Genomic DNA, 26,146 nt, shown 5'->3' with positions numbered 1-26,146 from the left:
TATTTTTAAGCCCTAAACGAGTTCCTGGAAGAAGGCGCACCATAACGCAAGATACAGTGTCCCTTTCGACTACATCCTCAAGGAATGCAGGCGTTGAGTGCACAAGTCTTAAGCAGTCTTCCAGCAAAAACGGAGAGTAATAGATTTGACATTTAAAATGGCTCTAGGGCCGTGAGAAACAAATGGGGTTGTTGGGGCAACCTGAAAACACAATTAAAATGTAAAAAGCTCAAGTTCCAACTCATAAATATACACTAAAGCACCTTAAAGTATAGCAGAGAAGCCAAGGCAGGGCTTCAGCCGAGTATGACAATATGCTTTGCGGCAGGTGATTCTTAACACCCCTTTTCTTTCTTCCGCCATGTAATGGAACATGGAGCTGATGGCAGGTAATTCAAAGACCACTTTTCCATGTTTTAAGCCTCATTTGAGCACTACATTTTTCTCCGCCATAATTACCCACCGGCGTTCTTTGTCACTGTTTCAGCACCCTTTGTGTTGACAGTAGTGTAAGTCCTAATGTATTTAAGGTGCCAAAGTGTCTCCTTAGCTGTTGAGTCCGGGCGGCTGCTACCTCTCCCCTCCCCCCCGCTTCTGACTTGTTGCTATTCCAGTACAGCTGAATCTGTTCTAGCCTGGGATGTTAAATCTGCATCGTGCTTCTCCTGACGGTTTGAGCTGCTGGCAAGCCTGTTTGACTATGCCCCCTGCATCTGCCGAATTGCAAAGCTGTTAATCAAGACAGTAACTACCGTTTCCTTCAAGTCTTCCCTAGTGGTTCCTCGCTCCATCCTGCTATGGTGAAATGCTGCTAAAATGGACAGTGTGCTTGAGCTACCCCTTCAGACTCTGCTTCCCGCTGTTCTTTGGGAAACGATATATACCTCTGTTGTCTCTTTAGATGAACGGCTTTCATGATTCATTGCCTAGAATAGATTGAAACTAGATGTTATGGCAGATGTGGGCCTCTCCTGAAAACAACAACCCCATGTCTCTGTCTCTTCCTTTCTTGTTGTTCGTAAATTCTAGGGATACTGCACGCCTGATGTAACATCATTACCTTACAAGTTCCCACCACTACCACTTCATTGACCGCTTCTTGTTCTTCCCGTAAATAACAAACAATGTTCAGTACAATTTTGGGTAAAGTCAACACCCCAAAAGTTGGAAACAAGTGGGAGATTTATAACAATCACATAGCTTTGTGTATGATCACAATTTATATACATCTTATCTAAAGCAAGCCCTGCCATGCAGCAAGGCAAGATTATTTGCCAGGGTGGAATACAAAACCCATAGTTCTTTGTGTGATTACCCACACCTCCTGTGCAGTGTCTTTATGGTTGCCACAGCATCACTTCCAGCTTCCAGTGCTTCATTTGGGTCTAGCACGGTGCTCCAATAATATCTGGTGTATGTAGAAAGGAATAAAAATATTGTAATGTGCACCATGCAATAAACTCTGGACCCAACCCAAATCATACACCCCATTTACCATACACTGGATGGGAGGGTCTTCCAACACATAAGACCAGATGTTCTCAGGACAAAATAAATATAAACATAGACCGTTACAGGTTTCTTGTGAGATTGCTGTAAATGCAGTCAACATATGCTTGTGTGGATGGTAGCTGGGATGTTTAGAACAATTATTTAAAGCAATGCATTCTTGTCTTAATTCACAATTGATCTATAGGTCAATATTTCCTACAGGTGACTATTGAAGTACAATATGCACCTACTTTTTAACAGATGAAGAGTAGGAGTAATAAGATTGCATAAATTCTCATATATATATATATACACACACACACACACACACACACACACACACATATATACACACAGTGCCTTTGCTCAGGAGAACCTTTTTTCTATACAGTGGTACCTCGGGTTACATACGCTTCAGGTTACATACGCTTCAGGTTACAGACTCCGCTGACCCAGCAATCAGGTTAAGAACTGAGCTTCAGGATAAGAACAGAAATCGTGCTCCGGCGGCGTGGCAGCAGCAGGAGGCCCCATTGGCTAAAGTGGTGCTTCAGGTTAAGAACAGTTTCAGGTTAAGTATGGACCTCCGGAACGAATTAAGTACTTAACCCGAGGTACTTAACTGTAAATGACTATTGACTCATGGGAAAAATCTATTGGGGTCCAGAGCCAAAAGTGGGAGAGCCATCAATAAGATAGAAACATCTGTAGAAAAAAGCTGTAGAAGATCAGGTATTTTCAACCTTTCACACTCAGGCCCAATTTTAACCCAAGCATGCATTTGAGGACCCATTTCTTAATCTTGTACTATATAAGCCCACAAGGTGGCTTGATAGCTTAGACAGACATGAGACTCCTAATGTCAGTGTTGTGAGTTTGAGCCCCACCTTGGGCAAGAGATTACTACATTGCAGGGGGTTGGACTAGATGACCCTTGTGGTCCCTTTCCAGTCTATGATTCTGTGATTCTATTTGCATGGTGGTAGTACTGCTGTTGCGACCCACCTTCAATCAAGCTATGACCAACTAGTGGGTCCTGACCCACCTGTTGAAGACCAGTGAGGCTAGATGCTCTTGATGTGTGTGAAAATATTTATTTGTGCATGATGTATGAGAGATGAAGTTAGTTTAATATGGAATGAGCAGGGGGAGAATGCAAAACCCCATGACAACTGCATTTGGAGTCTAACACAGGAAATAGGAAGTTCAGTGATGGATGGCTCAGTGACGGATGGCTTGATATAAGAATAGGGCAAAATATAAGAATGAAAAAATTAGAGGAGTCTACCAGCATCCCCATTCTTTCATTTCTTGACCCCCTTTCCTGTGGCAACTTATCTGAGTTCTTATTTGGGGAAGGACCGTAGAGCATCTGCTTTTAAGGCAGAAGCTCCTTGGTTTAATCTCCAGCATCTCCAGACAGGGCTGGCAGGGATTCTGTCTGAAACCCTGAAGAGCTGCTGCCTGTCAATGTAGACCAGGCATAGGCAAACTCGGCCCTCCAGATGTTTTGGGACTACAACTCCCATCATCCCTGACCATTGGTCCTGTTAGCTAGGGATGATGGGAGTTGTAGTCCTGAACATCTGGAGGGCCGAGTTTGCCTATGCCTGATGTAGATCATACTGAGCTAACTAGCAGTGGTATAAGTATAAGGCAACTTACTCAGTATAAGGCAACTTCCTGCACTCTTATAATGCTGCTGGCTATTTAAAAACCTTGGTTCATATTGGGAAGGAGACCAAGTGGTGGCAAAAGCATTAAACTTCAGTTGTGGTTGTGCCTGATCCAAGAGTAGGCAAGAGAATAGGAAAAAGTTGGGATGTAGAGAAAGTGAGAGGAAGAGCGAAAGAGAAAAGTGGAAAGAAAAGAGGCAAAACTACAGTACAGTCAAAAATCAAAAGTTGGTTTTGTATTGCCGGATGAGGTTAAAGATGGTCTGAAAGGTTGAACATTACTATGTCGCAGAACCTTTCAGGTTCCACCTACAGATTTCCCCCCCTCTTTCTCCTTTATATCAAGAAAGTGGCATGTTAGAGAGCATGGGCAGGTGTGATTCAATTTTTTATTTACCTAAGGAAGATACAACACCTGGATCTCTTTGCAGGAAGATGGGTAGGATTCTGAAATTCAAAGAGCCATTTAATGCACAGCTTTTTAGAGTAAAATACATTTGCACACGGTTTATACAGCTAGAGTGCTACTTAATTAATTGTTTCAGTGGCTTCCATTGACATGTAATGGTAATGCATTTCCCAGTAATGTAATTACTTGGCTAATTCTGGCATAGGACTAGTTTACAGTTAGTTCTGAGCTACGAGTTCTCAGAACATCTTGCGAGATAGTTCTTTCTGTTTATGTTCCAGCTAAGGACAATGTTGCAACCAACATCTTTGCTTTTCAGTGTGTTCCTGACAGCTTCTGTCTCAGCTGTGAATTTTGCAAGTGTTTTGCTTCTGAAGTTAACCCTTCGAGCTTAATGCTTTCCTTGAGACAGCAAGCCATGTTCCGGGAGAACAATTCAAGTATGAGCAAGTAGCATGTGTGATTGGGGAGGGTCCAAACCTGTCTTTGCCTTTGTCTCCTGGTTCATGCAGCATAATGTGCCTTTTTTGATGCAACTCTTTGCTTGTGGCACAGTGTCTGGATATGGGTTGGTATATGGATCCTACCTTACAGTGACAGGTTGGTCATGGTAGCTATCTGGTTTCTTCCAAGTTTTATGATTCTATGACCAAATGACCTTCAAACCCTTTTAAATGCACGTTTACACGGTTAGCTGATTCTTATTGCACAGATATATTTCCGGTCTCTGAAGGACTTTATGTTGCTGCTGCCCTACTTTTTTCTTACAGTGCCATTGAAAGATTGGCTGGTTTGATTATTTTCTTTCTCCTTAGGCCACCCAAGTGCTGTTTGCAGAAGATGTGCTTGAAGAAAGGGAGCCCATGCAGATTACCCAAAGGTAAGTAGGTGTATATCAAAGTAGTTCAGTATGGGAGATAATAAGCCTGCTGGAATGACCTGGTCTTACTGGGATCTTCTTCAGAAGCTGTTGCACAGAAATTTAGTTTTTTGATGCCTGTGGCTGTTGTATATTTCAGGTTGTAACTCTACTGTGCTGGAATGTGATAAGCGGGCAAAGGAACCTAATTTCTGTTTGTATAGTGTCAAATGTGTGCGACTCAGAGCCTTGAATGGATATTCTGCCCGAAATCTCAGCAAGCGTTATCATTCTTGCAGTATATTTGTGTCTAATGTCAAACAGAGAAGTATGACCCTCAACAGTACCTGTGTCTTAAAAATGTAAAGCAAGAAGTAGCCATTGCCGTAAAGATAATAAAGTTCAATCCTTGGCCTAAGGAGCTAATTTAATTTGATTTGACACCACAAAGCAATAAATTGTGGCTGGTTGAAAGATGAGTTTCAGCAAGAGTCTCAGCGGGTATGCAAACAGCATGGCGGAGCAGTATTTAAATATATATAATATGTAATATATATATGCAGTTCTTTGAAGAGGCAAGAACAGAAGACAAGACCAAGAAAGCATATCGTAATAGTGGCAGCACATTTATCTCCTTAAGACAGCAAGCCATGTTCCGGGAGAACAACCGATTCAAGTATGAGCAAGTAGCATGTGTGGTTGGGGAGGGTCCAAACCCTGTTTGCTTCAGATGATTAAATAACAAGTTGGGGAGGCTGCTGCCTGTGTCTTGCATTTGGGCCCCTGCTGCTGCTGCTGCTTTTTCTGGCAGGGCACAGCATGGTGGCCATTTCTGGAATACCTCCTGGGAGGACTGCCGCCTTAAAGGTTCCCAGAGCCCAGGAGTACAGCATACTGGCTGGGATGGCTTGCAGTAGAGATCAGGAAATGAAGGAAACGGTAGGAGATGTTGCAGATAGGGGAAGATTCATGAAGTAATTTGCCAGGAAGATTTCAATATTTGCTGCTCAGCCACAAGTCTAGCTGTGAGAAGTTCCTTGATTCTTGGGTTAGTTTTCCCAGGTTTTATAATTAAAATGCTCTTGGCATGAGGCCACTGGTTTTTCTCTGCCTGATATCCTCTCTTCTCATTGATCCAACAGCATTTTGGCTGAATGCTCAATGAGGGGAGCAGACTGACTAATGTGATAGCTCTTCCCACCCTGCAGTGGGGTAAGCTCTCCTATGTACATAGTCTAATAAGGAGGATGGCAGTTTCACCCTTATGGTGATCATACTTGGGAGGAGAGATTCAAGTGTGGTTGCCTTTCTTTGCCATCACAGCTGTCAGGAGGTTCTGGGACTGCGTGGGGAAAGAGAGAGAGAGATATAATGCCCCTGTTTCCTCACTAGGGCGTAATATTTCAAGTACTCATTAGCCAGAGCTTGATTGGAAAAAATCCCCCTAGCTCCATCCAGGGACAGCACTCATATAAACAACAAGTGGCACTGGTGTGAGGCTTCTACCCTTAAGGCTTGTTCCATTTCCCCCTCAGACTGTAGGTAATAGGATTAGTCTCCTCTGTTTACACTGGGTGCCTTGCACATTTTTCAAGCCACAAGCAGGGATCTCAAAGTCCATCCCACTTGCCACACTGTGACCCCGGGAACTTTGCAATGCAGCCAGCGGCTGCCCTCATCAGGCTGCTGGGATCAAGATTGACCATTACGTGCTGCGACATCTAATTTGATCAGACGGCACATCTGCATTAAGATGACAGTGGCTGCAGTATTCTCAGTTTTGTGCACATTGCGTGTGGCCATCTGGCACCTGGCAGTTTGCCAGCAGAGCCCTGCGCTGGGCAGAGCACAGGCAACCTGGTCAGCGGGCTTCAGATGCTCTTTGGTTCTTATGCTGCTGGAGTAATTTTGAAAGCAGCTTTAGCCAACGGCATCTTCCTCCCCCATTTTCCATTGGCCACTCAGCTTTGTTGTTTCCTGTGTTGTGCAAAGTATGCTAGATTGAGATTTTAATAAATGATTATATGCTTTGTTACTGGGAGATAGTTGGTGTAGCAAGCAATGTGGGTTTACTTCAAATTGATTAGCCCATTTTATAAATGTCATAGCAAATTGTTTAGTGTGAGGCCTTTTGAAGTGAGTCTTGATGGTTTACACAGCATAAGCTGTCCTCAGCTTGGGCTCATAACAAATGCTTTGAGATGGTTTATTTAGCGAGAGAGCGAGAGAAGTCACTTGTGGTTTCCCATCAGGATTTTCTTATTTATCATAAATCTGTGGTGGCTGTTCCCTACTCTCCGAGGCTCATAGCTGAGTTTAATAAATCTTTCCTTTTGTCAGTGTGGAGATTCGTGTTTTTCAAGTGTGCACTTGCATACTTGATCAATCCAATAGGAAAGCCACATAGAACTCGTAAGGTTGACAGGGTGGCAATGTCACAGTGGCTCAGCCTGTGTCTTCCCGTGACGTGGAGCGACTGTGCTTTGCAGAGAAAATGGCGGCACTGGAAGGTCAAAATGAGAGGAGCCAGGCACAGTTAAATGCTGCATAAAAGAGCTGCTTGGTTCGTGTTGGCAGAACTTTGCTGTAGGGAAGCTTTGAGTTGTGTCAGATTCCTGCTGCTTTAGAGAGCTGTGTGCAGTGATGAAATGGGGAGGGGGGGGAGAATAGCAGTAAAGGATGGGAGAGAGATGAGTTCAGTGTCAAACAGATCTCCACCTCTTCCCAGTCCTCGCTAAGGATTAGGCTGCTCTGCTACCTGCAGTACTCCTGTGACCAAAAGCAGAAAGCATCAAAGAAGCCTTTGCAGTTCTGAGTAGATATTCTTACTTCTCTTGCATGACACAACGACCCTTTCTTTTGCTTTAGAAAGTGTCTCTAGGGAAGAAGGGCTTCTCCACAGTCGTCTTGTTTGGGATGCTTCTTTCAAGCCTGTAACTTTCTGCATTCTCTCCTGCTGCCTTTCTTGGATAATCAGAGCTCCCAAGGCTGCAGCTGACTTTCACAGGCCTGCATGTTGTGACACTGGTTTATTCTGTGTTTGCATTTCAATAGCATTTCTGCCTTGACCCCGTTGGACAGTAGGAGAAGCCCAGACATGGCCGCAGAGAATCAAGCTGAGGAAGAAATCACTCTTTGCCCTGGTATGAGCCCTCTAACAATTCATTTGTGGTTTTGCGCCAAGAAAATCAACATCCTTTAGTTGCAGACAAAGCTGTGCTGCTTAGCAGGTTGTAAATCATGAGGTCAAACTGGTAGGTTTGGTAGGTGGATCCCTCGAAAAAGGCCTGATCAGTTCCTTAGGAAAACACAAAATCCTTCTGGTCCCTTGCCATTCCAGCCCTAGTATGTCCAGGTGCAGGCAGGAGGAAGGGGGCTGACTCAACTCCCTTTCTGCTCTTTCATTTGGGTGGTTGCATCAATGGTACCCTGGAGAGGGGCTTCATGCTGTTTCCTGTGGACTTCTTGCTTCACTGGAATGCCTCCCTTGGAGCACCATGAAGGATGCGGCTAGTATGCTGGCACTGTCATCATTTATTTGCTTGGCCGCAGAACAAGGGTGACACTGAGCACCACCTGCTGAGCCTCTTAGTTTTGTCCTAGAACCACTTATGTAAGTGTTTATGTTAGTTTATATTCCTTGGTTAAACATACTGGGAGAAGGACTCCTGAGCTTATCTTTTAGAAACTGAATGAAATATGTCTTCCTCTCAGGATGAGCAAATGAACTTCCTCCTCTGCCTTTTGCAGTCCTGTGTTTAATGAAGCTGCAATTGTTAATCATTGTTTGGACACTCAAAGCCAGGGGTGTCAACTACTACGGCTTTAACAGGAGGGTTACCTCCTGTTAGAAGAGCCAGCGGTCCCCACCTGCTGGGTTTGTCAGTGACATCCTGAATGATGTATTTTCCCTACCCCCTCCTCCAGTTCAGAGCAAATCAGTCATACAGCAATGCTTACAAATCCATCTGCCCTGAGCATACATTTTCAAAATCATGCTAGGGGAAAGGAATTTTCTTATATTCAGTAAGCAAGAAAATTGTTCAAGGTTAAATTGTTCTCTTCAAGACCCAATCTGATTTCGAAATTATTTTTCTAAAGCAAACCTTTTTTCAGTGTCACATCTCATACAGGAACAGGTTTAATTGTGAGGTTCCCTGCAGGAGACTGGATGAGGTTTTCATTGTTGGTAATAACTGAGGGGTGGTGTTCTAACAAAGAGGCAGAGCGGGTACAAAGGAAAGGCAAGCTGTACAGCAAAGCAATAGGTGTGTTGCCTTTCTCCCGAGTTGAAGCGTTTGCTCCTGCATTGTGCTGCTCGCCAGCAAAACCTACCCTGGCGCACAACCTACATGCCCTATTGATTCTTGCTCCCTGTTAAGCTGCAGCGTGGCAGTAGCCTTATCCACACACTGCTGCACTATAGCTTTAAACTTCTACTCCAGTTATGTTGTTGCACGTTGTCTGCTAACATTTGTGACAAGTCTAAAAAATGTTTAGAAACTGTGAAGACACTGTAAAGCAAATGGGATAAGTTTTATCAGCTAGTGTGGAATGTGCTGGGGGGTTGGAGGGGGGCTTGTGGAGAATAATAGGGAGGGACTGAGCAGCTGCTAACATGGGAGGCTTCTGTTACAGAGACCCAGCCGAGTCCATTGCAAGCTATTGAGCCTGAGAGCGGAGAAATCCATTCATCCAGCAAAGATGTCTCTCTGCAGGTAAGCAAATCCCTAAGGGATAACAGCCAGTGAAGCGTCTGGAATGCAGAGTCTCGTTTCCTGCCTGTCTCCCAAAATGAGCTGCTTTGCAAACTATGCAACCTGCTAGGAAATATTTGTGTAGGAGTGTGTGTGTGTGTGGGGGGCTCCTGTTGTTCTCCCTCCCTTTGTCAGCAACTCCTCCCATTCGTTTCTTTTCCTCCATTTATGCGGCCATGGACTACAAGCCTAGCACCTTTGTTAGCGGAAGGGATTGCTGTTGACTTTCTCACGTTTGTCATCTTGCGGGCGACACCTATTCAATGTGCTACATGGGTTGCGATGTGCCAAAGGACACCACTGGGCCCAACGAGGGAAAGGGAGCTAGTTGCTTGTCCCCGAGCTGCACGTGTCTGACTGAACAAAGAGGTTGCAAGCATGTTGGCAAAACTGTGACTCTGCAGTGTGATTAAGCTGTTGCTATTGGCTCTTTACAGCTTTGAGGCTTTGACAGTAGAGCATGTGTACACAAGAGGGGAGTGGGCAGAGGGCTTTAAGATTTGGCACTGGTCTGAATGCTGCTGCTGCTTAATTTTGGGGTGCTCACTGTGCCCGTGCGGGCCTTCTGACTATTACCTTAAACGAAGTCTTCGCAGTCATGATTTATCTTGGATGTGACTCTAGATTAATCCATAGAAAGGCCTTTCTTGCTTGTCTCATTGCCAAATGAATGCTGTTGTCTTTGCTCTGCTTTCCTGAATCACCACACCTGTGCTGCAGTCACCATGCCGCTGTCACAACAGTGACATCTGACTTCAATGGCTGTTTCTGGTAATATAAAAATAATGCCTATTTAGGTTGCTGCTGGTGGGAATATAAAAGGGATTTTCAAGTACTATTCTGGCAGGATACATAAATCTAGGAGAATTGGAGAGCACTTGACAAGATGATTCATATGTAAAAGGCTAATTCTTGGAGTCTTCAGCCTGTACAGGGTTGTCTGTCTCCATGATGATGACTGTTAACATGTAGAAGCAGCATCACATTGTAACAGGTACCTTAATGAACTTCATAATAGCTCAGGTTTTTTACGTTGTGTGCCATTCATCAGTTAGGCAGTGTCACTGAGTGGGATAGTGCACCCAGTGAGTATCTGAACTCTTACAGCCTATGCTATGTTTGCATAGTGATTATGAAACTTAGGGACCTCTAGGGAAACCATAACTAGTGAGTTGTCTCTTGTGTTATGGGACTAGTTCCTGGGTGGGATTTATGCCTTAAAAAACCTATCCAGGCAGAAAGACAGCAAGTGCTCAGAAAGGCCCTAAGGATAGGTCAGTAGCCCATTTTAGGTCTCCCGGTGTTAACTTGGGTGATCAGAAGGAATTGAACGCTGTGGCAGGATTTGAACCTTGTATTATATGGCTCAGTGGATAATGGGAGCTGAGCCATACACCAGCCAGCCTGATCTCCTGCCTCTGCTGCTGGCCCATAGGCACGAGCCCTGTTTGAACGGAGGCAGCCTCAGTCGCTCAGGGCATCTCTTCTTGTAAGCGCCGGTGTGGGATGGTTCTGCTTTCCCCTTTGCTGGGTGGGCAGCCAGTCATGCGGTTAAGGCTTCTCTCAGCCGTCCTCCCAGGGCTTGTCAAAAGTCATTCTCGGGGAGAGGGGTTGGGAGAGGGGGCTGATGTGTTGCTACACAATGCCACATTTTCATTTACAATTGAGTTATTTACTGTGGGAGTGTAAGCAGTTTATTTGGACACCTGGTATTTGCAAAGGATGTGATCTGCAAGGCTGTGTAAAGTGGAAATGGGAAGGAGCGGAGAGCTCTTCACATCTGTATATGTGTCATCTTATTAGATTAACACCGATTTGATCAGAACTCCTTATCGTTGGCATGTCTTGTTTTGTGTTTGGCATGTCTTCACAACACACCATAGCCTCAAAGCACTTAGCAAGATGTAGCAATGCCGAGATGCAAAATACTAAGAATCTATGGTGTAGCAGTAGTAGCTGTAGTGTAGCTTAATAACTGCAAAATGCACAGAGCAATTTTTTCCACTTTGGAGTCAGGTCTCTTTAGAAAAGGATTTTTAAAAAATGACTTTTGCCTGAAACAATTGTTGACGGTCCCTGCAGTTTGGTACTGATCACCTGTCAGCAGGGAATTTGGCACATTTGAGATTGGGCTTTAAGAAAACACCAGCCAATCATACACACCCCCACATATACAAAGCAGTCTTCAATAAGTCAATGAAATTCCTCACATAGAATTAGGCTCTTGCTTGACAATGTAGATTCTGCAATGAAGCTGCTAAGCAACAGGCCTACATAATGGGGACCACTCATAAAACAAAACATGAAGCATGCCTAAGCAGTCAGTCAGGCTCACGTCTAGTGATGGTTTCCTTGGAACTGTGCAGTTATAAGGACACCAATGACAGTTTCTGTGTATGTGTAAGAGAGAGAGTGTGTCTGCTTGTCTCACCCCAATAAAAATCACCAATCCTAAAATATTTCCCACAGGTTCCATCTAGCTGGTTTAATATTTAAACAGACGTTTTAATGGTTCTGGCAAATCTTCTTTGCTTTTGAATGTTTAGGAACCTTTGAGATAGGGTGACATTATGTAGAAGTCTCCCAGTATTAAGAAATAAGATGGCAGTAGTCAGCCTTCTGCCTCTTTCAGACATGAATAGTTCAAGGCAGAGGCTGTGCGTTTCAGAGGGAGAAATGCACTGTGGCTCTGAGACTCTGTTGGGGATATTAAAAAAATGGGTGTATTTAATGACATGCAGATAATAGTACTTAACTTTATCCTACAAAAAAGCCAAGAAAGAACTCCCATGTGTTTCCTTGCTCCCATCCTGTATCCCTGCCACAAAACTAGGGGCTGATCTGGTTGGACCAGCATGCTTCTCGCTCACAAACCCAAGGCCCAGTGAGGATTTGGGAGTTAATTCAAAGTAACTGCTGTAACTCTTCCACATATTTGTCACTAGAAAGTCGGTGGGGTGGATAGAGTGCTGGACCTGGACTAGGGAGAGTTGAGTCAAATCTGCCGCAGAGCTCACAGCATAGCCTTGGGCATGCTGAACCTCTGCTCCGTATACTCAGCCCTGAATTGCTTGGGATAAAGGTTGGGATGCAAAGGTGAAAAGTATACAGCCAGATAGGCTAACAGGCGTACCTGGAACAGTCATGAAAACTATGCTTCCCTTACTTACTGACCTCAGGATTGTTTCAAACATTTGAAAAAAATTCTGTCTTTCTTATCCACTCTCTGGTCTACCATGCCCAGGAGGAAGGCCTCCGGTTTCTTAGGTAAGGTAAATCTAAGTACCTTTTTAAATTCGTTATGGATCATCTCCCAGAAGGCCTTCACTTTCGGGCAGGTCCACCAGAGGTGGAAGAATGTCCCTTCCTCCTCCTTACATTTCCAACATTTGTTGTCAGACAGGTGGTATATCTTTGCAAGATAGGCTAACAGGCGTACCTGGAACAGTCATGAAAACTATGCTTCCCTTACTTACTGACCTCAGGATTGTTTCAAACATTTGCAACTCCAGTTAGACACAATTGTAGATGATATCCAGAGCCAGTTCATTATGACTACTAGCTGTTAAGAGCAAGCAGCAGTGGCTGTCTCAGTCTTGTCTGGTTTGGCTTTAACAGAGACCATCCGGATGCCCATGGGAAGCTCAGGCTGCTGAGCTAGTTGGACAGCTACTAAGAATGTGAGAGAAGCTCTGCTGATCAGACTAAGTGCCCATCTAATCCAGCCTTCTACTTTCAGCAGTGACTTTCCAGATGTTTCTAGGAAACCCACCAACAGGGCAGGAGTCAGCAGCAGCACCTGGCCTGATCCTGCACGACAATTTTTACATTTTTGTGCTCCAAGCCCTCATAGTTTCCTGCCTTGAGAATATCCAAGTAGCACAGTCCCAAGATGATACCTAGCTCTCTCTCTCTAGTGGCAGCTATGTTTTATTGAAAAGCAACAAAAAGATCATATTAAAACAGGGTTTATTGAGAGAAAATCCTCGAACGTAAAATGTAACAAAATAAGTGTAAAAATAGCACATGCAATTCGTAGGTAACAGAGTTCTTTAAATTATCAGTCCCTTGGTAGTGATCTCCATCAGAGGGCCAAATGAGCCACTTGTTCACCACATTCGGTAAGCTGCATTTCAAGTCCAGGTGTTGTTTTCCCGGGGACAAAGCCACACTTTCCTTTTGTGGGCTGGTTGGGGAATCTCCCATATTAGATACAACTTGGTTTTCTGGGTCAAGCTGCTTTGAGAAAGCATTTTAGCAACATTTCAAAAATTGTACATATAATTTGAACCTAGCTGGGAGTCAATAAAGGGAAAATTTACAGGCGGAAGCCACAAGATACCCAGAGTCTCTTTTCCTCCAAGAAACATCACTGAATGGAATTGTGATCAAAGGACTAGCCAGTAATTTCAAGTGTATGTTCCATTGCAACAATCTCAGTCTTGTAGCTTAACCTTTGGATTTAGGAAACCCGACATCGTATAAGATGGCTGTACTTTGGTAAAAATAAATAAAATGCCCAAGCTTGTGTATAGAACAGCATCACGCCTCCACCTCATGAATACACATGCAACTTGCTGCTATGCAGACCATGATCTAACTCGGTGAACATTTCTCACTGACTCAAGCTAGCCATGAGTGTGAAGTTGGCAGTTTCTTTTCATCCTGGACGGGTCCACACTCTGAAGGCAGTACTGCCAACAAGGGACTGACTGACTCTGAATTGGGTGCTTTAATTTTCTGTCAGTTGTGTGTTTTTTTCTCGCTGGCACTCAGACTTTCTCAATTTAAGAGTGTTTTACGCTTTCCCAAGAGAGCCACAGTGGCGATGCAGGTGATCTATGCTTTAAATAGAACATGCGGCTCTCCAGAGGGAGCATCATAGTGATTTGGGAGGGCACGGTGCCTTTTGAAGTAAGCATAAGATATTAGGTCTGTTGAGTGTGCTCATCACTGCAGGGTTCTTAGATCTGACCTGTTCAGTAGGAATGAAAACTGGTGATGGAAGCCCAGAATCTGGAGAGATTTAGAAACTACAGATCGAGGGAACTAGGATGATTGTTGAAACTGCAACTAGATCAACTTGCCCCTTCTCTTCCTCTCTTTTTCAGGCTGATGCAGCTGAAGATGCTGGGGAAACAGTGTCTGCGGGAAGCTTTCTTGGTGACGAACCTATTCCATGTCCAATGTGTGATCGCACATTCCCAGTTTCGGAAATTGAGGTGCACGCCATGTATTGTAATGGCACCAGAGAGGACCCAACTGAAGATGCTCCAGGTTTGCTAAGCACCTGTTCTTATGTGCCGCTTGTTCATGCTGATCATTTGGAGATCTTGCCCCACACGTCTGTATTTGTTTGTCAGTTGTGGAATTAGCTAGATGGCTTGTCCTAGCGCAGCATATTCTATACTTAAAAAAACACAAATCCTGACAAATCATGAGTGTGTGTCATGTGTTCAGTTCTGAAGGGTATGCAAGTACCCCAGAGGTAGGCAGGATGGAGACAAGGGCCATAGTCTGGGCGTGCAGAGGAAGGACTGAGCAGCCTCCCTCAGATACAAGCTGCGCACACAGAGGGAAGTGAGAATCTTTCATAAACGCCAGTGGCAGCAGATTGGCTGTCCAGTGCTGCCTGGCTTCCTGTGCAGGGAACCTCTCAGCCTGCAGTTCCCTCCTCTGACCAGGAGCCCTGGTGGTGTAGGGAGCCAGTGCCCTGCGGCACCTGACAGTTTGCATGCCCACATCCATGCATCCTGCTCTGGGCCTCCGAGGCCCAGCATCTCAGTCAACCCTTCAGGCCCTGTGATTTGTTCAACACAGCTCTATCACATCCTCTCCTATCATTTCTGCTGTGCCTGTTAGTGAGCCCTGGCGCTTCATTCTTGGCTGGCTGTTGTTTCTCATTCACAGCTCACATCTGGCTCCAGGCCCACTGAACCTCTTGCCAGTCACTTCCTCCTGTCATGAGAAATGTTGCCCGTGGTTTTGGCAGAAATCTCCAGTGTCTGCTGGTGGGGTAAAAGAGCTAGCCCCTGTGAAAGGTTTCTCTAGGCAGCGGCTAGTAGTACGGCATACAGGTTCTGCCTCTTACAAAGAGCTCCCTCAATGCTTCTAGTGCCATCCTGGGCATATCTATTCAGAACCTCTTACTCCTTTGCAAGTGTGCTTAGGATTGCAACTTTAGACTCCTTCACTTCCTTTGTGCCCTTTGGAAACAGACAACTTCCTTTATGGCTCTTATAATCTTTCAGCCTGTAGAATGCTGGGAAAGGCTTTCGGATACCCCAGCAAATATAGCTTTGAGCAGATTGAATGCGAATGCGTACACAGAAAGACTGTTCACTATTAATTATCTACCTCAAATGGGGTAACACTTTTTGTGTTTTAATTAACGAGGATATCAATCCCGTTTTCCCACAGACATGGCGATTTTATGTTGAGCTATTAGTCACTATATGAAATCGGCTAATGCAGTGCTTGGCTTTCCTTTCGTTAAGGTAGGGGAAACCCGAGGACCACATTAGAAACACATCATAAGCCAAAGGCCTGTTGCCAGTTTGCATGTTTAATAGCAAGTGATTAACATAATTGGCAAAGCTTTTTTTTTTTGTTAAATTTGTCGAGCCAAGCTGAAATAAATTATTAGTAGGTATGATTCCTATTCCGAAATTGTTGACCTCAAATGTGAAAAACTTGACTTCACCTTTAAACACCTTGGTGTGCAAAATTAGACATCGCGAATGTTAAATGCAGTGAATTGGGGTTGCTTTTTATACTTTGCTTTCTGCCATTAAACTCATTTGCCATTAATTATTCAGATATCTCTCTGCGGCAATAAGGAGTAGGAATTTTCTAATAAAAGTAATATTATATATTTATTTTTTTAAAAAAGGAATCCTAACAAGTGTTTGTGGGCTCTAAGGAGGTGGCTTTGGGTCACAGTGCCTCCCTGTTGCCTTCCTACTGTTGAGGCATCTGTGTACTTTTGTATACCTTTATGCCCTGCATACAGCACAGGCTCACTGATATTCATGCCACCCTGGGATCTTTGGGTAAAGGACAGTATATAAATTGAATAATAATACAGGGAAAACAATTCTTAGTTATGTAGCATTATCATTTCTAAGACCTTAAGCACAGATTGAGATGCAGGCAGAGATCCCAACTGCAACACAAAGGAAGTCTTCACTTTCACCATGCCTGGGGAAGCTGTGCAGCATCTAAGCAGGTCTTCATTGGAACCATTAATGCAACATTTTTTTATTCAGAGATTTCTGTACCACTCTTCACCAGAAATGGTCACAGGGTGGTTTGCAACAAAATAAGACAACATGCTACATAATAAGCAAGAACATTAAATATAATTCTTATAAAATATATAAGGAACATAATTGGCAGTATCATAATTACAAAATGACCTAATGCATCAGCTTCTAAAAGGCTGCAAAAAAGGTGAGTTTTGCCTGGTGTATAAAGTTGGGGAGATCATTCCACAGATGTGGAGCTGCCACCAAAAAGGCTCTCCCATGGACCCCCCAACAGACCTAATTTAAGGCAAGGACCACAGGGAAAGCCTCACTCACTGATCTTAATGCAGAAGCAGCTTGATCCAGGGCAGGGCATTCTTTAAAATAGTTGGGGATCAGGTCATTCAGGGCTTAAATGTCAAAAGAAAAACCTTGAAATAGGCCTGGCAGACAAGTGGCAACCAGTGCAGCTGTTTGGGAATATGAGCTATATGCAGCTACTCTCACCCTGGCCGCTGCATTCTGCATTAGTGGCAACTTCTAGGTAATCTTCCAGGGCAGCTCAACTTAAAGCACATTACAGTAGTCCACCCTGGAGGTTACCAGAGCATAGAAAACTATAGCTAGGCTATCTTTGTCCAGACAAGGTTGTAGTTGATGTACCAACAAAAGTAGGTTGTAGGCAGTCGTAGTCACTAAGGTCACCTAGGAATGATAATTCTGGCATAGCCCCCACCCACAGTGAGCTTGCTCCTTGGAGGACAGTGCAACCTCACCCACAATAGGCTGTCACACAAAACCCCACCCATAGGACCTTCATCTCCTCTGGGTTCAGTTTCAATGTGCTTGTCCACACCCTACCCACTACCACCTCCAGGCACCAGCTCAGCACCTTCACTGCCTCTCCTGATACTGATAGACTTGAGAAAGGGAGAGCTGGGTGTCATCAGCATATTGATGGTTCCTAAAACAATGTGCTATAATAGTAATGAGAACAAATCACATGCAGAGAATGAAATTTAATGCATGGGTTTGGGATCTTGGAAATCGGAGAAATTAGGCAAATGTAATATTAAGAAATTATCTCCCAAACCAAAATAGAATCCAATCTACTTCTCACTCCTTTTCATACAACCCCCCCTCCGCCCCATTTCCTCTTCCCTCCCGGAGCCTTTGCCTTCTCTCCACCTAATACCATCCCTTTCCCTTCTTTGAAGGGGCTAAAGCTACTGTGCCTCTTAACCCTTCCCATGACCTCCCTAGTTCCTGGCTACTTATTCCTTCAAGGCTGAAAGCAAAGATATCCTCCTGGTCCTCCACACAATACCGGCATGTTCACACATACTTGTGCGCAACCGTGTCTAAGCACAGTGCCTGGAAATAATTAAATAATTCAATTCATACAAGGAAATGGAGGGAGAGAGCTAGGGAGTTCTTGTGGCTCATGAGGAGAACCTCCCTGGAGCTCAGAGAGGACATTGGTGAAGGTGGAGGAAGCCCCTAAGAGACTGGAGGCGGAGTGGGGCTTTGTTTAGGTTGCTCAGCCTCCCCGCCTAACTGCTGATGTGCGTGGTAGTACACCAGCAGCAGCAGCTGCTTTCCTGTGCATCCTCCAGCCAGCCCAGAGCTTCCAATTCCTGTTGTAGGTATTTTTGGTACAGTATTTTTGATCTGGTTTAAGAGAGAGTGGCAGAGAAGGCATCAAAAGGGTGTTTAGGGGTGCTTCCTCACTTATGCCATTTCCACTTATGCATGCGGGGCACGGGGACATAACCCACGTGTAAGTGGGGAGTCACCTGTATCTGTAACCTGGTAAATTGGGATCTTCATGGAATAGCTGAGGATGCGGGGGGCTGGGATTCCTCCATCCCAGTAAGCTTACATCTGTGAAGTTACTTGGGGCGCCTTCCTAGAGCCATAGCTCAGTGGTAGAGCATCTGCCTTGCAAGCAAAAGGTCCCAAGTTCAATCCCCTGCATCTCCAAGTCGAGGGGCTCCCTGAACCCCTGGAGAGCAGCTGCCTGTCAGTCAGGGTAGACAATATTGATCAAGATGGACCAATGACCTGACTCTGTACAAGGCAGCTTCCTATGTTCCCTGAAAAGCTGGCACAGCCTTGCCTGAAGCTTGCTGAACTGAGCTTGCCTGGTATTCTTTGTTTTGCATCCCCACCACTTGATTAGTTCCTTCAGAATTACATGCTCATATTTGGCTGCCCTGTGCTCAGGCCAGTAGCACAGTGCGGGAGAAAATCAAAGCTCTGTGCACCATCCTCCCTCTTGATTTGCTTCAAGAGGGCTGCTGCAGTTCTTCCGTTCTGTTGGCTTAAGGGTCAGTGATCCACTTTCAGGACCTCTTAATTGGATTTACTCCAGAGATCTCTGGTACTATATAAACTCTTATCATCTTTCAGTGTTTTCTATTATAAAGGAACCTCTGTGGCTATCCGTCTACAGTTCTGTTACTTCTTAGGGTAAATTTGCTGGCTCTTGTTTAAAGCTTGTAACCTAAAGAAGCTGTTTCAGCTTGGATGATACTTAGAGCCATTTGTTCACTAGTTGCAGCTGTATGTCTTTTGTCTGCACACTGTTGCTGTGGCTCAGAGCACAGGCACGGTTGCCCATTTAAGTTGTTTGGAGATGTTGCCCTAAGCTGACCCATTTATTCTATGGCAAGTCTATCTGGAATCTATATTTAGGAAACATGCAGAGCACCTTCATAGGCACTATTGCAATTCATCAAGCCTGCAGGCAAGCTGGGAAGCATACAGCAAAGCAGGTGTACCAGAATAAGCCACCTGACAGCATAGTCTGTGCTTGGGAAAAAGAATTGCTCAGACTGAGCAGCCAGGCTGGAGTCAGCAGCCTTACAGGACCAGGTGGGGCTCAGTTAGCCCCTTGTGCCCCTTGGCCTCTGCTGATCAGGTAGCTGCAGTTCCACCCTTGGACATGAATGGCCCTTCCATTTAGCAGGTCGAAGCACCTATCATGTGAGGGCAGGCAGAAACTAATGTTCTGGATCCAACTCTGCCACTCAGGAAGCCTCAGTGGCTAGAAGCATTATTTCCCAACTGTAACGTGTTTGATATCTATGGCTGATCCTGGACTAGGAAAGCCTTGCCACACTAGTTCATGCATCGGTTACTTCTAGACTGGATTACTGCAGTGCATTCTATGCGGGGCTTCCCTCATGCTTGATTCAGAAGCTTCAGTTAGTGCAGAATGCTGCAGCACAATTGCTGACTGGAGTGAGGCCTTGTCAACATACAACACCTGTCCTCAGAGATTGGCACTGGTTGCCAATTTGCTACCGAAATACCGTATTTTTCGCTCTATAGGACGCATCGGACCATAGGATGCACCGGACCATAGGAGGGGGAGAACAGGGAAAAATTATTTTTTTTTCTTGTTCTCCTCCTCTAAAACAAGGTGTTTCAAGGTGCATTCACCCAAGCTTGTGGGGCTGGCGGTGGGGGGAAGCGCTGCTTTACCCCACCGCCAGCCTCAAAGATCCCCGAAGCCTTTGGAGTGCAGCGCCCCGCTGCCCTGGAGAGGCTTTGCGCCCAGGCATCCCTAAGCTAGAAGAGCGAGACGGAGCCCTCCGTCTTGCTGTTCTGGCTTGGGAACAGCCTTGCTAGCCTCTGCAGGACAGCAGGGTAAAGGCACCCTGCTGCCCTGGAGAGGCTTTGCGCGCAGCCGTCCCCAAGCTAGAACAGCGAGACGGAGCGCTCCGCAGCGCTCCATCTCCCTGTTCTGCCTTTGGGCTTAGCGGCGCAGCCTGCATTCGCTCTATAGGACGCACACACATTTCCCCTTAATTTTTGGAGGGGAAAAAGTGCGTCCTATGGAGCAAAAAATACGATAAGTTCAAGGTGTTAGTATTAGTATATAAAACCCTGAACAACTTGGGACCAGTTTACTTACATGATTGCCTTACCTTATATGTGCCCACTTGACTGCTTCAATTGGTGGAACATACAGGTGCCACTTAATATCTGTTCTACATTTGTAAGAACTCAGTCATTTAGTGTGCACTTTGGAACTCCCTGCCTATTGACATCAAACAAGTTTCTTCACTGTGTTTTCTTTGACACCTACTAAAAACATTCTTGTTTAGACAAGCCTGTTGTAGATTCCTTCCCCATGTCTGCAGTCATGGGATTGTTGTCTATCACATGACGGTGTATGTTTTCATTCAACAATGTGGGAAGTGACGGACACAGGATGTTTTGGTATTACTCTCTTCCGTGAAGTGGGACTATTGTCTTTTGTTCTTTCTCTCTTTGCTGATGAGAAAGAGGAAGGAGCTAAGTCAGAATGCTCCATATTTACAATATATAAATAAAGTAGATTAGCCAAAATGCTGTGCTATTGGTTCTGTTACGCAAACTGTGAAGACTCTGCGGATCCCTAAGTGTGCTGATGTCTCCAAGGCATCAGTTGAGGTGATGTTCGGGTTGGAGAAAGCTCTTGAAGCTCCTGGCTGACCAGGAAGGAGAGAACATGCCAGTCAGGCATGTGTTTCTGACAGGTTTCTACACGGGAGTAGGGCCCTCCTAACAAAGCCTACCCAGGTACTTGGCAAAATTGTGGTAATTTTTATCTATTTTAGTATTACAACTTTTGCATATTTTAAATTAGGATTGTAATTTTTTTCTTGATTTTCTTGCTTTATCGTTCTGTAAATGGCTTTGAAGGTTTTTTTTATATAAAAAAACAATCCTATGTATACATTTTATGAAATAAAATACAGTGGAACCTTGGTTCTCAAACGTCTTAGTTGACGAACAAATCGGCTCCTGAATGCCAAAAACCCGGAAGTAAGTGTTCTGGTTTTTGAACGTTTTTCAGAAGCTGAACCTCCGATGCGGCTGTCGGCTATTGATTCCGGGGTGCCTGCGCCAATCGAAAGCTGCACCTTGGTTTTTTAACCTTTCAGAAGTCGAACAGACTTTCAAAACGGATTACGTTTGAGACCCAAGGTACCACTGTAAATATCTGAACGGTGCAGTCAATCCTCTTAAAGTGTTTGCCTGGTAAGGTGTGGATGGGCACCATTTGTTTCTCCACTTGGGGCAGCAAGTGTGTTAGTCTTGCTCTTCTCTCTGAGCATTTGTAGTGATGCTGAAATGCAGCAAAGTGCAGGCCAGCAGCTCCCCCTTGAGCAAGCTCCCCCTTGGGGCAGAGAGCAAGACACTTAGGGCTCACAGCTGCAGTTTTCCCTTTCAGACCCCCTGATGCCTTGCCCCAGCCTCGGTATAAAACAGAAAGAAGCCTTTCATTTCCCTTCCAATCTGCAGATATTTCCAAGGACTGTTCAGACAAGAACATTGCAACAGACTGGCTGTTACCTTCCCCAAGCCTTTTTGTTCTCAACATGCCCTCCAGCTTTATTCCTCCGCCGCAGCGACCACAAAGCTAAAGCTGTCCAGCTCCATAATAGGTCAAGGCAGGGTACCATTCTTTTCCTTCCTGCAGCCACATCTCAGGTGCACAGAATGACACAGTCTTCAGTTTTCTGAGCTGCAGCCATGCTGGTGCTGGTGCTGTTTTTTTTTTAATAAAGCTTCAACACCGAGAGAAGTGGCACTGATGCAGCATAAAAAAGTAACAGAACTGGCGCAGGGAAAAGCTTCATCACTTCTTGGAAGGGCCAACGTACAATAAATTATTTCCATTAATAGGATCCTTCACACAAAAAATAGCATGGCTGGTAAACGAGAATAGATATTTAGCGGGGTGGGGAGGAAGCCCTAGATAAAGGCAATAGGAAGTCTGCTGCAAAATGTAAGCAGTATACCTAGAAACTTGATATAATCTGTTTCGTTTATGGTTCCCCAATAGTTGTAAAGGATGTGAGCTATACTCGGTTTTGATGCTAGGAAAATATGCTGAACCAAAAGGATCCACTTCTCGGCCAAAGGGTATCTTCTGAGGGATTTCTTGCACTCTTGGCTGTAGTGCTTTATCATAGAAATAGTCGTGCAGAGAGGAATCTCAGAGAAAGTATTATTTATAGATTATTATATAACATTTATACACCAGTGGATTGTTTAAAAAACCCCCAAAACTCAAAAGATAAAACGGTAAGAAAAATTTACAACCCTGCTTTAAAACATACAGAAGTCACAATACTAAAGCAGATTAAAATTACCTCAACTTTCTAAGCATCTGGTGGGCTTGTCTAGAGAGGAATATTTTAAGCAACTGCCCAAAAATGGAGTATGTGAAGGCACCTGCTTGATCTCAATAGGCAGGGAGTTTCAGACTTAACAATTGAGTTCTTACCAATGTTTTATGTGGCGCCTGTAGTAGTGCCAATTCCTCTGGCCGAAGTGGATGAGTGGAAACATGTAGGCCATCTCATGTGTAAACTGGTCCCAAGTTGTTAAGAAAGTAGGAATGGAAAGTTGCTCTGCATCTCTTGGGTGGTGTGTGTTGCATCACTTAAGTTAGCTCCCTGGCCATTCTCCCTGCACTGTGGATAGGCAGGTGACTAGCACAGACTGCATGCAGCTGCAGTGTGGATTATAGGAGTCCTGTTGTCTGTTTGCTGTGCCCCTGACTGCTGCTTCCCTCAAAATCGCCGTGCAGACCCTGAGACAATATTTAGTTCTCTGCTTGTGGTTTCTTGTTTCCTCAAATCTGAAGGTGATTTCCAAGAGATTACCTGTAACTCTTAAGTAATAAGATGATGTACTTTCAAGGAGGTAAGGTCATGGGAAATCATTGCAGTTATATGATTTGCCCAAGGCCATATTGGAAGATCTATCTTTTTCTATAACTCAGCAAGCAGTTTGAGCTGTCAAGTTTCATAGCAACCAAAAGAGCTCAAAATGTACACAATTTTTTAAAGAAAAGAATGCTGGAATCCTCAGAAACCCATCAAGTTATGCAAATCGCTGCAGGGGAGCTGCGTATCGACTCCTCAAGGTGTATTCTTACTGTGATGTGCTGCCTTGAGCTCCTGGACCATCTCAGTATGGACAGAAAAGCCTAGGCAATGTGGAATGCACACACAAAAAAATGGTTTAGATGATATCTAGAGAAGTCAGGAGGATGCCAAGGTTCTTTTGTACTGACAAGAAGAAATCTGAAGCTGATAAAGTTTTAATTTGACTACAATGAGCATTGTGAGCATGTCTGACTTAGCTCAGCATGTTTTGAGGGGAGATGCTGTGCTCATTTTGTATAGATGGCTGAGAGGCATGCTTGCCCACTCCTTTTCTTGCTCTAAGAGGAGATTTATCTTGTAGCTTCTGTTAAGATTTCCCCCCACTAAGCTTCCTCCTTGGGAACCTTGTTCTAGGCTTGCTATCTCTGCTGGAGTTGAGCTCTGCTGGCGCAATCCGGCAATAGCACTCTTGGGTGAGCGTTTGGAACGGGAGCAGGCCAGCTCACCTGTGACGGGCTGAGCCAACCAGTGATGCCACCCCTGCAATTTCTCTTGCTGCTCTTGGCAGCACAGCTGTCACACCAGGTCTTTTCTGGTGTTTCTGTAGCGCCAGTCCCAAAGGTTTCTAGCAGGATTGCTGTGCCAGATGTGTTCCTTTCTCTTGGAAAAAAATAGCACTGATTAACACCTGAGCTGTGCACAAGGCACTCTGAGAAAGACTGTTACAGGAATATTAACAACTGTGCACTGGCTTAGAGATCTTCTCTGCTTTTGCTGCAAACGAGCTTGTGAAAAAGCCTTTGGGAGCGTCAGGTGACTCGGGGATTAACAGCAGGGCATGGAAGCCTCTTGCACCCAGGTCACTGATTCATATCCAGGCCAGGCTGGTGGAAACAAGTTTGATAACTGACTGGTCAGCATTTCAAAGAGAGAGACAGAGAGAGTGCAGATCCACTGTCTTAAGAAGAGTTTGGATTTGATATCCCGCCTTTCACTCCCTTTAAGGAGTCTCAAAGCGGCTAACATTCTCCTTTCCCTTCCTCCCCCACAACAAACACTCTGTGAGGTGAGTGGGGCTGAGAGACTTCAAAGAAGTGTGGCTGGCCCAAGGTCACCCAGCAGCTGCATGTGGAGGAGCGGAGACGCGAACCCAGTTCCCCAGATTACGAATCTACCACTCTTAACCACTCCACTACACCACACTGGCTCTCACACAGTGGGCACCCCAGAATCCTCTGCAAGCACAAGCTTCAACCCAGAGAGCGCACAGACTACACACTGGTCATTGTAGTATATATACTTGGGGCAAATCCACTCATGAAAAGTAGCAGATGAACCAGTCAATTATAGCAACCAGCAAGGGAACAGGGACAAAAGAACTGTGGAGCAAAAATGTATGTTTCAAGGCCCCAGACTGCTCTGGCACCAATAAGGCATCTTTCTAGTCTGAACTCTGTGGGCACCCACTTTACAGCAGATGTTGAGCAAACAGTAACAGTTTTATAGTGCCTATAACACTGATTCAGACCTTTCTCCTAATGAGAATATTGAGCACAGGAAGATCTGATACAAGGCTGTAAAAGTGTTCTAATACACTGTCCCCTCCACTAAATTGCCCAAGAGTGCTTAAAGCAACATCTGTTTCTGCATTAGAAACTCCAGCACCCTGGTGGAAATGGCTGAGGATATCTGATATGTTCCCCAAGTAGCATAGCTGGTGGCCTGTCAACAGGAATATGTTGAAAGGAATTCAACTGTATGGAACAGCACTTTTAAGTTTCTCCTTATATATATTTGGTAAGAAAAGCTGGAGCATTTGGCTGGGCTTGCTGACAAACAGATAGCACTGATTATTATTTTTTATTTTTTGGGTCACCCTCATCACCGGTTCTGATTGAAAAACCATTGTTTGAGGGGGTGTATGTATGTGTACTTAAGTGCAGTGTAAAATTTGGCTTAATTGTTGTTGTTGTTGTTTAGTCGTTTAGTCATGTCCAACTCTTTGTGACCCCCATGGATCAGAGCACGCCAGGCACTCCTGTCTTCCACTGCCTCCTGCAGTATGGTCAAACTCATGTTTGTAGCTTCAAGAACACTGTCCAACCATCTCATCCTCTGTCGTCCCCTTCTCTTTGTGCCATCAATCTTTCCCAACATCAGGGTCTTTTCCAGGGAGTCTTCTCTTCTCATGAGGTGGCAAAGTATTGGAGCCTCAGCTTCACAATCTGTCCTTCCAGTGAGCACTCAGTGAGCACATCCATTTTCTTAAGAATGAATAGGTTTGATCTTCTTGCAGTCCATGGGACTCTCAAGAGTCTCCTCCAGCACCATAATTCAAAAGCATCAATGTTGGCTTAATTAGCATCTGCCTTTTATTTTGTTGTTGTTAAAAGTGTGCTCCTGGTCCTCGTGGGTACTAAGAACATAAGAATTGCCAGCTGGATCAGACCAATGGCCCATCTAGTCCAGCACCCTGTTCTCATAGTGGCCAATCAGTTGCCTGTGGGAAACCAGGGAGCATAAACTGGAAACCATGGTTTCAGCAACTTCAGAAGCATTGCTGTCTCCAGCTGTAGAGGTATAGCATAGCCATTATGACTACTAGCCATCAATAGTCCTCTGCTCCATGAATTTGTCTAAGTTCTCTTTTAAAGCCATCCAAGTTGGTGGCCATCCTGGGGGAGCGAGCTCCATACTTTAACTATGTACTGCAAGAAGGAGTACTTTATTTTATCCATCCTGAATTCTACAGGTTCAAAGTACATGGTTAGTTCAGCTGAAAGTGTGGAATCTACATGGAACAGAGCAAAATGA

The 26,146-nt window shown here is 44.8% G+C and overlaps 1 protein-coding gene across 2 annotated transcripts in view; it reads left to right on the top strand.

Annotated features, from left to right (window-relative positions):
* UIMC1 (ubiquitin interaction motif containing 1) overlaps positions 1–26,146 on the top strand; it is an 85,084-nt gene that overhangs the window by 44,000 nt on the left and 14,938 nt on the right. For both annotated transcript variants that reach the window (XM_081901020.1, XM_081901019.1), the window contains exons 6-9: positions 4,392–4,456; positions 7,490–7,578; positions 9,074–9,153; positions 14,304–14,469. In XM_081901020.1, the coding sequence (XP_081757146.1) occupies positions 4,392–4,456; positions 7,490–7,578; positions 9,074–9,153; positions 14,304–14,469 (400 nt within the window). The remainder of the gene's footprint in view (positions 1–4,391; positions 4,457–7,489; positions 7,579–9,073; positions 9,154–14,303; positions 14,470–26,146) is intronic.

Source organism: Podarcis melisellensis (assembly GCF_964234715.1).
Source record: "Podarcis melisellensis genome assembly, chromosome: 2".
Taxonomy (NCBI): domain Eukaryota; kingdom Metazoa; phylum Chordata; class Lepidosauria; order Squamata; family Lacertidae; genus Podarcis; species Podarcis melisellensis.
This window is presented reverse-complemented; position numbering and strand designations above follow the sequence as displayed.